The following is a 15,544-nucleotide window of genomic DNA, read 5'->3' as shown; positions in this document are numbered from 1 at the left end:
TACCATAAGCGCTCAATTTGAAACTAAACATACATTATATTACGTTTCTTGTATCTGATGAAAATGCATGAATGCTGATGTTACCAAAACACAAAAGTGTGGCATAGCATAGCATTATGGATGGGGTAAATTATACTGAAAAATAGTTCATAGTTTTGGGATTACTGGTACGAAGTCAATATTATTTCATTGCATACAAAAGTAATACCACTTAGATCCATTGATGTAATATGAGATAATGCTTTTACTTGAGTATCATGCATGTAATTAATCTATAGTCCATTAAATTGTTCTCGTTCATATATTCTTTAGAACATGGTAAACATATAGACAAAATAATGTGGAATTTGTGGTTCATTACTCCTTAGGTGGCCGAAATGATAGTAGATTAATAGACAGTAGTACCCACAATATTAAACATGTCTTACATTACATTTCTCACACCTGATGAAAATGCATGAATGCTAATGTTATCCATCCACAAAATTATGGTATAACATTGTGGATGGGGTGAATTGAATTGAAAAATTGGTTCATAGTTTTGGGATTACTCATATTAGATGGAAATTATTTCATTGCATACAAAAATAATAGAAAAATAGAACCCGAAAAAGTACTCAAATTGGAATTAAACAACATACATTATATTACAATATTTCTCATACTCGATCAAAATACACGAAACCTAATTAATTTCACCCAAACATGAAATTATGGTATATTATCATGATGTAGCCTCTATCCTCTCCAATTTCCTTTTACCTAGTTTTGGAACTGATTTGGAGGCGAATTTGCATCTTTGAGTTTTGTTTCTTCCTTGTCGTCCCTGATTCACAAAGCATACGTATTCATCAAACGGGAAGTTTGATGGCGTGTTGTTTTGTTTGCTTCGATGAACCACATTGAATCTCCGGCCCAGCCTGCTGACGTCATTACAATATATTTTACACTTCTAATTTATTTTCCTATTATTATTATTATTATTATTATTATTATTCTAGTGATAGAATTGAGTACATTATCTCATACGTGCAGTATTTACTGTTATTATTATTTTTAATGTGTTTGGTGAAATATTATTATCTAACATACTTTTTAATTATTATTAAACTCTAAATGAGTAAAAATTTATAATAGTTGTTCCAATTATGATGAGATTATTGATTTAGTTTAAAATTAAAAAAATAATATTTTTGATATCAAAAATAAATTTTTTTAATAAACGACTTAAATAAAATATATATTTAACATAATTGATGAATATCATATTCACGTAAATTAAAATGATAAATAAATGAATTACCAGAAACTTCTCTTCGCTTCAAAAGTCAATCCAACTTTTTTTTAGAGAAGGATGACGATTCTGTACGCGCTAGTGGCGCGTGGTTCCGTGGTGCTCGCCGAGTTCAGCTCCGCCTCCACCACGGCGAATTCCATTGCGCGCCAAATCCTGGAGAAAATCCCTGGAAACAACGACACCAACGTTTCTTATTCCCAGGATCGCTACATTTTCCATGTCAAACGCACAGATGGACTCACCGTTCTTTGTATGGCGGACGACACAGCTGGACGTACGCGAAAAGTTTTCATCTTTTTCTCGATTTTATTATGCTTAAAATTAGCTTCACAAAGATTGCCTCTCGCCGGAATTTGGAGATGGATGTTATGCTTTTTTTGTTTCAGAACGTGGAAATAATTTGAATGCGATTCATGACTTAGCTTCTCATCTCTGGCTGCACATATGGATCTTGAATTGTATAGTATTGTTCGAGCCTTGTGCTTTTCAGTTATGCCTAATTTTTTTGGGCGTTGATACTTCTCTCTTTGGGCTTGGTTTTTATTTCACCAGCTACTAGATATTTGGTTTGGCATTTGCTTAGGATTTGGTATTTTTTGCAATTAATTGTGAAAATGGCTGAAGCAGCATGATAGCATTGGTTGCTATTTGGCATTCTTTTTTTGTAATTACTTCAAATTGCTATTCAGTTGTGCATCCTAATCTGAATAATTGGCAGTCCCAACACTCGCATCATTGCAATGAGGTTTTTCATGTTATTTGGCAATTTCATGATTTATATGTCCCGCAACCTTTATCATGTGCTTGAGCAAAACCTTTTTTTGTTATACTCTGACACCTATGCAGGAAGAATTCCTTTTGAATTTCTTGAAGACATTCATCAAAAATTTGTGAGGACATATGGTCGAGCTGTATTATCTGCACAAGCTTATGCCATGAACGATGAATTTTCAAGGGTCCTCGGCCGGCAAATGGATTTTTTCTCCAATGATCCAAATGCTGACAGGATAAACCGGCTAAGAGGTGAAATGAGTCAGGTAACTAAAGATATTGGAATCATAAACAGGGGATTCGTGCTCTTGTTGAGATGTCTTCTTAGATTTCTTTTTTGCACCAAGTTTTATCCCCCAAATGGTTTACAGGACGTTATCATTTTAAGTTTCATTGTTTAAATCATACCAATTCCTACCAGTAGATCACTTAATGAATGGTGAAATACCTTAGATGTTTGATTTGAGAGTTCTCTAAATGGAATAACAAATGAAACTAGATTATGACTAGTGTGCGCATATTTCCATGCCTATAATTTGAAAATTCTTTTAGATTGGGCCATGGGCCATGACCTAGGTTTTCTGGTTGGAACTAGCAAGTCGAAGTGTTGGGACATCGTATTCTCGTACTCAAGACGCATCAGAAGTTTAAAAGTTTTTGCTTGGGCGTCGTGCGTTTAAAACTATTCATAGGGCGTTTTATAATCATACTTTTGCGATTAGAACGCTGGACTCCAAATTGTTCCGGTTTTTACGCGGAGATAACCCTTCTTGTAAATCCCTACGAACGGCTTGTTCGCCTAATTGGGTCCACGATCGAAAACTTTGTTCCTCGCTTGGACTGTACTAGAAATCACGAGATTTGTGCGTTGAGACTGTAACTTCCGAATTTCCAAAATCCGGAGACGAAGCGGCGCAACGGTTGAAGAAGATAGGTGGCCGAAACTTTCACAAATTAATTGTGAAGTGGCTGTGAGTTCCATGATTCATAAACATGGATTTTTGCTTAATTGATTGTTAACAAATATTATAGATTTTTAATCCATAACTAAGCAAATCTAATTTGCTCTTTGTTGCCAAAATTTCTTCCAATTTCCTTATGGTGGCCGAGACATTGTTCAAGGGAATGGAAGGATAATTGTGAATTTTTGTATGCAATATTGTGTGCAAAACTTGCCTTTTATTTTTGACCCCATATGGTGTATATATAGAGGTTGACTCCTAATCCAATTAGGAGTCCCTCTCCTGCAAAGACTCTACATATATCATTATATTTAAACTCTCATATAATTAATATATAATGTATTCATTATCTTTTAATAATACATGATATATTAATATCATATACACATATTTTATATCACCATATGAAAAATATATACATGTATATGTACATTATTTAAATTAAATAATCATTATTTAATTTATGAAATTAACTCTTTGGTTAATTTAATTCTAGACTCCTCTAGAATATTTATGGGAATCACTAAATAAATGATTCCGAACTCATTATAACCCCAATCGACGATCCGAAAACGCCGATGTATCAAGGATACAAGTCTCGTTCATATAATGAAAATCGAAAATTTCAAAGATCAAAATTTTCACTTACCATATTGGGCAGCAGTCAGTTTTAGTGAACTCCTTCACAAAACAGGCCGTTCCACTCTCTTTCCTCAATTAGCAATCATGCTAACTTCCATTTCTTTCATCCTATGGAATCATCTCATAAACTCCTTTATAAGGTTCCTGTTTGATCCCATCAAACAATAGTTGCCAAATTTCAACTCCTTGAACTTTGACTTTCTCAACGAGAACACAAAATCCGATACTTGTGTGACCCTCAATGGTTCAGGAATACAGCTAGCCATGCGTTCACATCTCCATGTGATTCAGAATAAAATTTATTCTTATTCGGGCTTACCTTAGTTAGCTCCATTCTTTTCATCAACTCCTTGATCAAGAATGTCAGAACTCATTTTTTACCGCACCCATTGGTTCATGGTAAAAGCGTCTAGTAGCATCGTCCCATGATCCCCTAGGTATCACTGATAGTGCCTGCAAGAACTTTTAGTCATGGTTAGCGTACAGTACGGTCCCTTCAGCATATATATCCCGATCGAATCTACAATCATTGGTATATCGAGAGTTGCATATGAATTCGATAGCGATGTGATTTATCTTTGAGTAGTAACAGACTAACAGTGTCATGGTATGTACAACTAGTAAAACACATTTCCCTAAAGCACATATCTTGCTCTAGCCAGAGACTCCTTGCAGGCGAACGGTGAATCCCTGACTACAATTCATTTGCTAATACGTATTTCGAAACTACATCCAACATCGCCATCTGATGACCCTCAATGGAGTCGGTACACGGATCAAAATGCATGCTAGTACGTATAGCCTCTACATTGTCCCGGGTCAAATGACTAATGGTGTACAGCCATAACTGCGGACTATTCCACTCGATATGTGAGAACCACTTGGACCGTTCGAGGGAGGGTTGTTCAGTGTATCATCATATGATCACCCATCCGTGTGAATAGACATCTCCATACCTTTGTCAATGAAACACGGCGTTGACATCACATATATTAGTATCAAGCTCGAGCGACCTTTATCCTTGTTTTAGATGGTTGATTCGACTAGGAACCTGTTTAGAATATACGGTACACTTCCTAATGAGTTCCACGATCTTACGTTGCGACGCAGATCTCATGGTTCCAGTTATATATTCAAGGACTTTATCTATGCAGATTGCATAGGTATACAGATAAAGTATAATGCCATAATCGAATGAAATCGTAAAATATTATTAAAATAAAGATTGTTTGACATTAGAGTCAATAAATACCTGAGCTACAAGTTGGCTTGCTGGGCACCTACTCTAACACGAAGAATAGGGATTTCCAAGCCCTTAATCATAATCCGCCCCTGAAATGGTGGTTTATGCCTTATGGTAACCATCGTTCCGGTTCGAACTTTGATTTTTAATTTAATATTAAAACTAAACAAAAATAATTATCAATAATATTTAACCATCCAAATTTTAAAAACTAAAAGTGTGAAAAAAGATCGAAACTTAAATCAGAAAAAAAAAATATCATCAACTAGAATTTAATTCTGCAAATTTGAAAGGGAAAGAACTGCTTGAACTTAAAATTCAAGTTACCCGCGTATCCTCGTAAGATGTAGAGGAATCAAAGCTCATGTAGTTTCGTAAGTCGTAACTTAAAAATGGCGTGACGTTTCAAATTCACCTTGCTTGCCATTAAGAAGTGCCTTGCCTTGTATTTGTTTTGCGGCTGTTGTCCAGTCATTGAGGAATGCTTGAGAGAAATGGTTAAACGTCTTCCCTCCTACAAGTTTTCTCCAGAACTAAAAACTTGTCCTACAGCAACTCTTGAGACAAGGCAAACTTGAAAATCTTCTCAGATCTTTTGTCCAATTCTCTTACTAATAGTCAGGTTTTTGTAAGTTTAGAAAAGCTACTCATGCTGCTAGTACTTTATGTTCATGTAGACTAACACGTCCCCATGCTTAAAACAATACTTTTTCATAATTATCATGTAAATGTTCTCTAATATCATGTAGGATAAATGAAGGATTAGGAGAATAGTTATCTGTAATCAGAACTACAGCATCATAATATATGGTTAACTTCCCTCACAAAACATCAAATATAAGCCTAGGATCTAACGCAAAAATAACAAAATCAATTAAATAATTTCTGGAAGGTAATAAAGATATAATATCTTACTCAGCTTTCATTTTTAGAACACAATCAGTTTGAATTTCATCATTAGAGTCTTCATTTAAAATTAATGCAATGTGACAACAATTCGTTAGAACTTGGATAATTTTTTTTACAAAAAAAGAGAATTTGGATAATAAACTATCGATAATTGTTCAATAAAGTGAATAAAACTTTTAAAATTTTACAAACAGTACTAAACATATCTGTTGGTGGAAAAAATCAAAAAGATCTTGTTATAATCTGTACATTCAATTCCAATGGGTTGGGACATGCCTTAGATTTTCCCCCCCACATATTACCATTAATTTTGTAAAATTTACCCCTTTGTTTCATACTTTTATGATGTGACTGTAAGTAATTGTTGTCATAATGGACTTAATTTAATATTCTAAAATTTTTAGCCCATTTTGAACACAAATTTAAGACACGATATATGTTTCAAAGTAATAAAAAAACTATTATCGCTTGATGGTTGACATACAGGTTTAACAGCTTCAATACCAGCTTTGTCAAATGAGATTGATTTTTTTTAAAGTTAAACAGTATTCTTCTAATACTAAAAAAATTATTTGAGAAATGTTGCTGACCGGCTGCGCTGCATCGATCACTATATAAATTAATTTTTTGGATTGACCTAGAATAGTCAATCTAGTGACTATTAATACCGATTTACAAACAGTTTGAATATGATCACCCTAAACATTAGAACATTGAGAAACTTTATGCAAATCTATTCTTTAGTTAAAGATTTTTTTACCTGCCTGAACTATTTTTTTATAGTGTGTACGAGTGTTGTTCGTGGAAGACGTTTAGCAGTGGAATTTATTACCCTCCGACAAAAATATTCAGAAGTATATTTATTATCCAAAGTTCCAAACCAAGAGAATGATGTACACTAAAGACAAATATAACTAATTTTACTCTCAAATAAGCGAGAATCGTTAATTCCACTTGATGATGTGTATCCAAAGATTTGAATTTGAAATCGATCAACTCCAATTTCAACCGGGTGATTCATGTTTCTAAGTGTCATCAAGGATCCATATCCACCTCTTATTTGAAATTCATATGATCTATCACAAAACTTACATTTTGCTATTCGTTTATCTGTACGAAACTTCACCTTATCAAAATATTTGATGAAAATAGAAGATTTGAGAGCGGGAGGAGGTTGAACATTGGCATCGCTCATTATTTATCGAGTTGGAAATGTATGGTGTTGCTTAACATCAGTTAATTCGATATTATTATTGCGGTTGAGGTGAAGGTGTTCAACCAAAATAATTAATTGCCAACTTTCCCTTATCTTTGTCGGATGAACTTGAACTTTTTATTTGATTATTTAAATAAATAATAGAATTTAAGATGAAAGAAGTATGAAGTTGAAAGAAATGAAGTAAGAAAGTAAGATATGAGATAAAACAATTTTAGAGATTTTACACTTGAGTTGAGAGGATTGAAAGAGTTGAGGATTTAAAAGTTTGAGACAATTAGAGAGTTTTTTGTAACAAAAAATGAAATAATGCAGTATTTATAGACTTTTTAAATAAATATAATTTAAATTATAAAAAAATTCTACCAAATTGGCACATGACTGATTTTTAGCGGCCGTTTATTCTTGGCCATCGATAGAAAAATTGGTCAAGCGACCAGGCTCTTTATTAAAAAAATCGGCTGAACCGTCTGGGTAAGACTTGTCAACTCGACCCGACTGGTTTATGACTATTAACCAACAACCACTTAATCTTGGTGGTTTAGAAAAGCTATCAAGAAATTGTGGCCATCCACAAAAAAAGGCTGAACCATGGGTTAAACAGTTAGTTCCGAACTGCTCGATTGAACCCTGTGGTTTGAGGGTTGGGAATGTTCCTTAATCGCGCTGTCTAAAGGCGTGCGCATTATATTGGGACCACCTACATATTGATCCGGTTAATCGGACTATTGAGCGTAGTCAAGTTTTGGGTTGATGTGTCAGTTAAGGGTTGGAACCGCCAACTTGTAGACCTCGTTAACCAAGCCATTCAAACATGGTCCGGTTCATTCTTGAATGTAGCCTGCTCTAGCTTCTTCGCACTAATATAGCAAAATGTTCGACTTAACAGCTTTACTCTTTTGATTCCTGCTTTTTGGTCTCTGATTAGTGTGAAGCAGTGAAGGTTAAAATTTTAATTGTGACCTGTAACAGGTGCGGAATGTCATGATAGAGAATATCGATAAAGTCTTAGACAGGGGTGATCATTTAGAGCTGCTGGTCGATAAGACTGCGACTATGCAAGGAAACACTTTAAGATTCAGGAAGCAGACACGACGTTTCAGAAGGAATGTCTGGTGGAGAAATGTTTGGCTCACGTAAGTTGAATGGACTTGGCAGTTTCCTCTTTGAAAGAATTTGCACGATTTATTGTAACAAATGCACTTCTATCTCTGTGTTAAATGATTTTGATAAAAATATCCTTCTGTTTCCACTTGATATGTAATTCACACTTTGTGAGTGTGCCATACATTTCCATATCATGATCTGTGATCTGTTATTTCTTCTCCGTCTCCAAGCCAGTTATCTGTGATTGTTTTTTGCAGGGTTGCGTTGGTGATACTCCTGCTGGTAATTGTGTATGTTGTTATGGGTTTTGTTTGCCATGGACCCACTCTTCCATCTTGTCTGAAGTGAGATTTGGTGCACGCGCCCGGTTCTCGTTATCGATTGTGTATATTTGCATTCTTTTGATTAGATCTCCTGGGATAGGTTATAAAGAAATCTTCGAAATGTTTGTGATGAAAACTTGATTGTTAAGGTCGAGTATTGTTGATTCTGTGGCAAAAGAAGTTATTGTGCGTGAAGCTCTTGTCGGGGCTCTCTAGCTTTGTAGCTTGATATTCCAGGACAGCAAAGCATGAAAATTGGGTATTCAAAATGTGAGATGATTTGTATTTTCTGCGACTCATACTCTCTGTTGTATTATAATAAGTATTGTAAGTGTCTTTATTATCTTTGAGAAATTACTATTGATCTGGGAAATTTTTTAATCAATTATGATATGAGGTGTTGTGTGAGTGAAAATTCAATAATATTTAGTTTGATTTGATTCATAAAGAAGAATACGTCATCATAGTGGAGCAAAGTGTAATAGAAGGGGGCATAAATCAAGGATGGTAGATCGAGCCAGCATCAAAAATAAATGTCTGAGGTTCCCATCATGTGTCCCTGAGATAAATGCAAAAACTGCTCTATAAAATATTATTTCTTCACTTTCCTAATGGATAAACAGCGAAAAGAGAGTTCTCACACCTCAAAACAGGTGGCATAAATTTTGAAAAACATGCATTCAAGATGAGGCAGCTTCCCCAAAAAATATATGGGTTACTCTACGGTTCATTAAACTCGATGAACAAAATTTGTACGTAAGAAAAGGACGATTTAAGCACAGCGACTACAAATATTTCGAAAGTAAATAGATTGACGGCAGACAAAGTCTATCTCTCCAACTGTTGATCAGGACCATGAATTCGTAATTTGGAAGGGAGCACGCAATATATCAATTTTAATGATTGGAGGCTCGAACAATTCGATAAAATGCACTATTACTTCCTCGGAAGTGAAAGCAACATTATTCAATTCAAGAATTTTGAAAGCATTTTGGTTTCGTTTATGGGAGAACTGTTCCATACACACAGACGATTCAGAAGAAAAAACGGGAGTGTATCTCAATTACACAAGGGAACAATCGCTAGTTTCAATGATAACCTGTTACACTCCCAGTCTGATGATAGCACTCGTCCATTTTAAAAATATCCAGCAAAACAACAAATCCATATCTATATATATGTCTATAAAAATGTGTAAAGAGAAATTTCATTGATATTTTTGTAAATATATTTATGTGTTAGGAAAATATATGGTAAATCATAATTGTCTATTTAAATAGAATTATGATATTTCAATTATTGACTAAGTCAAACTGGTTGACACATAATTAACAACGATGATTAAAGAATTTAATAATTAATAAATAACCTTAATTTCTGATTTTTTCCATTTTAGCAAAAAAAAAAACAAGTTTCCGTTTTATTTATAATATAAATATAAATATAAATATAAATAATAATCATTTTTAAAATGATATAAACATATAAAAACTACAAAGAACTCCCCATGGTTTCATTTGGATTGATAGATCTGAGTTATATGGATTTAAAATCAGTCATCCAAATCATCAAACATGTTTGGCAAAACAAAAGAAATTAAAAGTTTTAAAAGTACCATTCAAATACATTACATTTGCTTTTCTTTGTTTGTGATATTTGAAACTCGCGCTAAAGCTTGTCATTTCAGATCCATTAATTTCCACGAAATTGTCATTTAAATCCAAGTCAAATCTGAATCCAGCCATCTAAATAGAGTATAACGGTATTTATTCCACTTTGCAAGTTATGTTTGAGAATCATACTTACTGCTGTATGATCTTATCACCTTCCTTAAACTTCCTAGCCCTCTATTGGAAATTTTTGGAAAAGGAGTTCCATCTCCAATTCTCATTGGGGCACCATGCAGCTTCCGGTATGAAAACCACCCTCTCAATAAGTGAGTTATCTTGTGCTCCCACTATGAATGAATGCCGCTATCTAACTCCACGTTATCAACATGCTCTGTCCACCATTAATATCATCCTTCTCACCATTTTGTTGTCTTCCCTTGTAGCCATATGAACTGCAAAGTGAGTCAACTTGACACATCAGACAGAGATTGAGTCTTGGCTTCAAAGCCAAAAACTATCGATGAGAGAAGGAAACAGAAAATTGATGTTCAATTCCAATGAGCGGGCTTCTGTAATTGACTAGATCTTCTCGGAACTCAGCACATAACTCATGATGGAGCTGCTAATGAATATAGCCCCCACAAAGACTACATAAGAACCAAGAAGATACGAGCATAGACAACTTACTTAATTGAGTTCATAATCTGAATCATTTTCCTCTTTATCAAGCACAGTGAGTAAATCGTAGCAACTGGACGCATGGCGAGCAAACTGAAGCAAATGACGTATCAAATTTGCTTCAGACAAACAATAGTTTATGAAGGAAATATCAGCAGTTAATATAATTTATAATGTTTCTATTTTTTTGAAAAAAAGGCTATAGCAGTTGGACTTTAGACTGCTTGCTTCTTCTACCACAAGTCGAGCTTTTTCCAGTTCAAATCAGACCCATGATTTGCAATTAACAGCTTGAAGATCTCAAGAAATAAGGGAATGGAGCATTCCGTGTTTACATAGGAAATTAGTACAAATGATACAACAATAGAGTACGTGTAGCTAATAAGATGATTCCTACTGAACTAAAAATCGCCAAAATTTTGACTATTCTCCGCACATCAGCTCACTTCCCAATAAGCTTATGCAACGCATACAGTCCCGAGCCAATGAAGCCAAGAAGTTGCCCGATGACATTCAACTGCAAATATAATGAAAATTATCGTCGTATCATAGATGAAAAGCAAAACAAGGTAACAAGATGGAGACTGCACTTACTAAATCAAATGGGAGACCACCAAAAACTACCCATCCAAGTGAAATCGTAAAAAGATCCTGAACAAACAGTGCACCAGGCAAAGTTAGAATCGAGTACTAAATGCAAACTTAATGCATTTGGCCCTTCCAAGTCATTGCGCAAATGAGCAGATATTACACCACAGACTCATCAGAGCATTATCCGAGAACCCAAGAAAATAATCAGAGGAAGATAGATGGAGCAATTATCATGAGCGAACCTTCAAATTACCGCAGATCGTCTGTGTGAGTGCTGAATTCAGAGTGGTGTTCAGGAATATACTATAGTTCAGGAAGAAAGCCAGTATGCAGGACAAAAACAACACTGCCTGCCATCAGAAACAATCTCAAAATTTGTAAGAAACAAGTCTAAGAAAAACGATTACAGGCATGATTTAGGACACCGGAGAAGCCCAGATGACATTTCGTCATGTACTAGTAATGCCGCAAAAACCAACATGAACATGTTTGGCTCTTTAAACCTGTTTCCTGCTCTTTGATGTGTGTGTGTGTGTGCCAGTGCTCTCATGAGTGCAAAAGAAGAGAGTGACCAAACAGGAAGACCTTACTTCTGGTACAGCAACCAAACATAGACAGGGCTAAACCTCCCGTAATCCTTTTCACTAGAACTGGGTAATTACGCTTGAATGATTTACCAATGAGTATACAGTCCTTTTTTATTTCAAGAATACAATAAAATATGCTCATGAAAGATTAAAAATAAGAACACTTTTCATTATCCACACTCATGATGATTATTACAGACTTATCCAAAACAATAAGCTGGACCGGTTTCTCTCCCAAGAACTGTTTGAATTTAAAAATATGGAAGAGGATCTTCACTAAATCTATCAGAGATGCTGACTCTCACTACATCAACTTCTCTAGTTTGTAACGATTCAGGGGTCCATTCATCTCTATAGAATCTCTAATAGGGCTCGACTGGCTCGTCAAATCTTCGGGGAACCATCGAAAGTCCTTGGCATGTTCGCTTTCTACTGGAAATGCCTTATTTTACCTTCTAATAAATTTGAATATAATTCGAGGGAATTTCAATTAGAAGCAAAAATAGGCTTGAAGTTATTGGTGCTGATTAGCTGGCCCATCTTTCTACTAAATACTAATGGTTCAACCAAATTCTTATTCTGATCTTTTTCTAGGACATTAATCAAATGAAAATGAGTTTGTATATACAAGATGAAAGGGCCAAGTGAAACAATATGAAGAAGCAATCAGCAAAAACTGGCTAGAAACCTGACCGCTGAGAATGATTATTAATGCTTGGTCTTAATCAGACGATTGAAAACTGAAAAATGTAATTTTGTCTGTGCGTTAATTGACAAGAAGCCACACAGAGAAATCGTGGAATAGAGTGGTATATCATCAAGTTCATGTCAGTAGCAAAATATTACCAGGAAACCAGGAGAAAACAGATTTGGAAAATTCATTGTGATCTCCAAGTCACCTCGAAAAAGAGTCCACACAAGTAAAACAGGTCCACACAAAATTCCTACATCGGAAAAAGAGTGTCATGATACTTTGAATGAAAGAATGGTCATGTAAATGATTCTGAAAAGGAAAGTATTTACGGTAAATACTCACCATTGCACCACATGAGACCAAAACTATTGAGCCCACTGGATTTTCCTGGGTACATAAAATATCAGCTTGGAGACAAATAAGCAAGATGCAAAGCAGCATGTGGACACCAAATGAAGTACTACCAATGCGAGCTATAGTTGCAAGGTATATGGCAGTTGTGATGTTGGATACAAAAACAATTAGATAGCCATAGGAGTCAAATGACAAATCCCGGGATCCCGCAATAAAAGCACCCAGGACGATCAATGCTACACTGGAAAATATTCATTTGTTAAACAGAGGTATACAGCATTGATCATGCAGAAGAAAGTGGAAGGAGAGAATAAAAAAAATATGTATTACATTTAAACAAGTAATTACAAATTTCAAATTAATAGCAAGAGCCTTCAATCCAAACCCAAAACAGAGGTGTTCATAATTTGAAAGAGTAAGTCCCCTATGAAGAATATCGGTAGGATAAAAGGGACAATTACCTCCCAAGGATATGAATGGTGTACTTCTGCTTCACGAGAATATACTCAACTATCATTGTAAATACAACTGTAGTCCTCCTTAAGGTTGTATACATGGGTACATTTACACCTCGTACAGATTCCATGGTGGCTAACTTTCAGAGGGATCCGGAAAACATGTGAGCAATTCATTTTTATGAGGAAGAATCTTACTATTTATGACAGATGAGCAATCAAAGATCAGCAAGGAGAAAAATTATCACCATGTAAAGCAAATAGGTTAAAGCGAGAGGGGAAGTGTCAAACAATGTCTTCATTGGTACCAATGCTTTGGAACTATCATTGATGGATACTGATTCATTTGCGAAAAAAGAAATGATCTTTAAGCGTCATAGTGCATGAAGAAAACAGCACGAACTTATCATCTGCAGTAGATGACCACATTAAATGTGAGAATCTTATACGGCAATTTGTAATGATCAATAATTTACAGAATATCGAGTAACACAAGACACAATAAAGAAAGATTAACAAAGAAGAGCAATCCACCGAGAATTATGAAACAATTAAGGAACGCTGATTGTCATAGTTTTAAAGCATAACACCAAAGAAACAAGTCTTTGGAAGGATCAACCTATAAAATACTTATTTCACACTAAGAATATGCTGACACAAGGATAAATTATGACGAAAAATTGAATCGTGACAAACCAGCCACCGCTGGACACAAATGAAAATCAGGTTTGTTACATATACCTGACAAAGGGTGATGACATTGGCACACGGAAAGCCATAAGAAGATAGAGCTGCTTTATTGAACATTACCAAGAGCACTGCAAAACCAAGTCAACACGTGTCTTTGTAATTGTTGATGAGGATATTGAAGAGTTGAGTAGATGCCCAAATACTCGGTGGGACTAAATTTTAGTGAGGCTGTAAGGGAGTCCAACTAAAGGATCTCATGTTTATGAGTATGATGTTCATTCAAGCGTAATAGCTCCAAGGTTAATCCCTACGTATGGACAACTTCAGGCACAGAGTGATAGCAAGAGTCCAAAGTGCACTAACAAAGATTAAGGTTTGGAATTCTACCATCCTTCTGCCCGCCAAACTGAAAATTTCGTGGTTTCAGTAGCAGCTGAGCTAGGAAAATGGGCGAAACTAAAATTTCAAAACATTTTGACGGGGGCAAAATCATTTGTACTTTTTGTATATGTCTAATAATACATACATACACGAGTAAATTTCAGACGGTCAGAAACTGTTTCAGCTAGAAACTATAAATTTCGAATATTCACAACTGGAGTAGTTCTCATTCTGATATCATGTATCACAAATAAATGAGTGTAGGCACATAATTGGATCTGCTCCAACGATATATAAGTGTAGATAGAGAATTGGATCTACTCAGCAACGCTAAATTCATGATCGGTGGATGCCCACATAAAAATTCCATAGAATCACCATTAAATTATTTCGATAAAAGCCCAAATTAGTTATTAATAAAAAAAAATTAACAAAAGACAACTCCAAACAACGTCCCTCAAGGCCAAAAAAAAAAGCAAAAACAAAACAGACAAACTTGAGAACAAAACGCAAAAAATTGAATTCTTAATCCCTCTCGTCAGCAACAAATTCAAGTCTTTTAATAAATAAAATAAAGAAAAAAGTACCGGCACAAGTCATGTACGAGATGGAAGCTTGAGCGCCACGCTTGGTCATGGCAGATCCTTTGAAGAGCTTCTCCTCCGCCTTCATCGGATGATCGCCGGCCGCTAAAGGCAGAATCGAACTGGTCTTGGCACTCGTAGCCATTGATTACATAAATAAAATAGAAGGAAACTAACTATATATATTTATTACATAAATAATCATAATATTTGGTGAATATTTAATATACATAACAACGAATAATTATTCTAATGTTTATTATATAATTATTGAATTTATTTTTAAAATTAAAAAAAACTTGAAGTAGGAGTGCCATCTCCGCCAACAACATACTAGTTTATTTCGATCAATCCAATTACCAATACAATAGTGTCTGCTTGAAATTTTTCCACGACACATAAAGACGTTTAGAAACATTTTTCCTGCCGTTGGATTGTTTCAAGTTATAC

General features: G+C 34.9%; 1 protein-coding gene and 1 pseudogene across 1 annotated transcript; one reads left to right on the top strand and one right to left on the bottom strand.

Annotated features, from left to right (window-relative positions):
• The first annotated feature begins 1,312 nt into the window (after positions 1-1,312).
• LOC140967070 (vesicle-associated membrane protein 711-like) lies at positions 1,313-8,813 on the top strand. Its single transcript, XM_073427428.1, has 4 exons — positions 1,313-1,571; positions 2,144-2,334; positions 8,013-8,176; positions 8,405-8,813. The coding sequence occupies exons 1-4, from the start codon at positions 1,355-1,357 to the stop codon at positions 8,493-8,495; spliced, it is 663 nt and encodes a 220-aa protein (XP_073283529.1). The 5' UTR covers positions 1,313-1,354; the 3' UTR covers positions 8,496-8,813.
• Positions 8,814-10,470: 1,657 nt separating this feature from the next.
• Positions 10,471-15,239, bottom strand: LOC140967055 (UDP-N-acetylglucosamine transporter UGNT1-like; annotated as a pseudogene).
• Positions 15,240-15,544: the final 305 nt, after the last annotated feature.

Source organism: Primulina huaijiensis, unplaced genomic scaffold, assembly GCF_012295235.1.
Source record: "Primulina huaijiensis isolate GDHJ02 unplaced genomic scaffold, ASM1229523v2 scaffold23545_ERROPOS1600000+, whole genome shotgun sequence".
Taxonomy (NCBI): Eukaryota; Viridiplantae; Streptophyta; class Magnoliopsida; order Lamiales; family Gesneriaceae; genus Primulina; species Primulina huaijiensis.
The sequence above is the reverse complement of the archived record's forward strand: the minus strand, read 5'-3'. Positions and strand labels throughout refer to the sequence as shown.

Excerpts from the sequence above, each read along its gene's own strand:
- LOC140967070 (XM_073427428.1), top strand. The coding sequence starts at position 1,355 with ATGACGATTCTGTACGCGCTAGTGGCGCGTGGTTCCGTGGTGCTCGCC. Across the intron at positions 1,572-2,143 it reads GGCGGACGACACAGCTGGAC|GAAGAATTCCTTTTGAATTT; the intron begins GTACGCGAAAAG and ends ACACCTATGCAG. Across the intron at positions 8,177-8,404 it reads TGGAGAAATGTTTGGCTCAC|GGTTGCGTTGGTGATACTCC; the intron begins GTAAGTTGAATG and ends TGTTTTTTGCAG.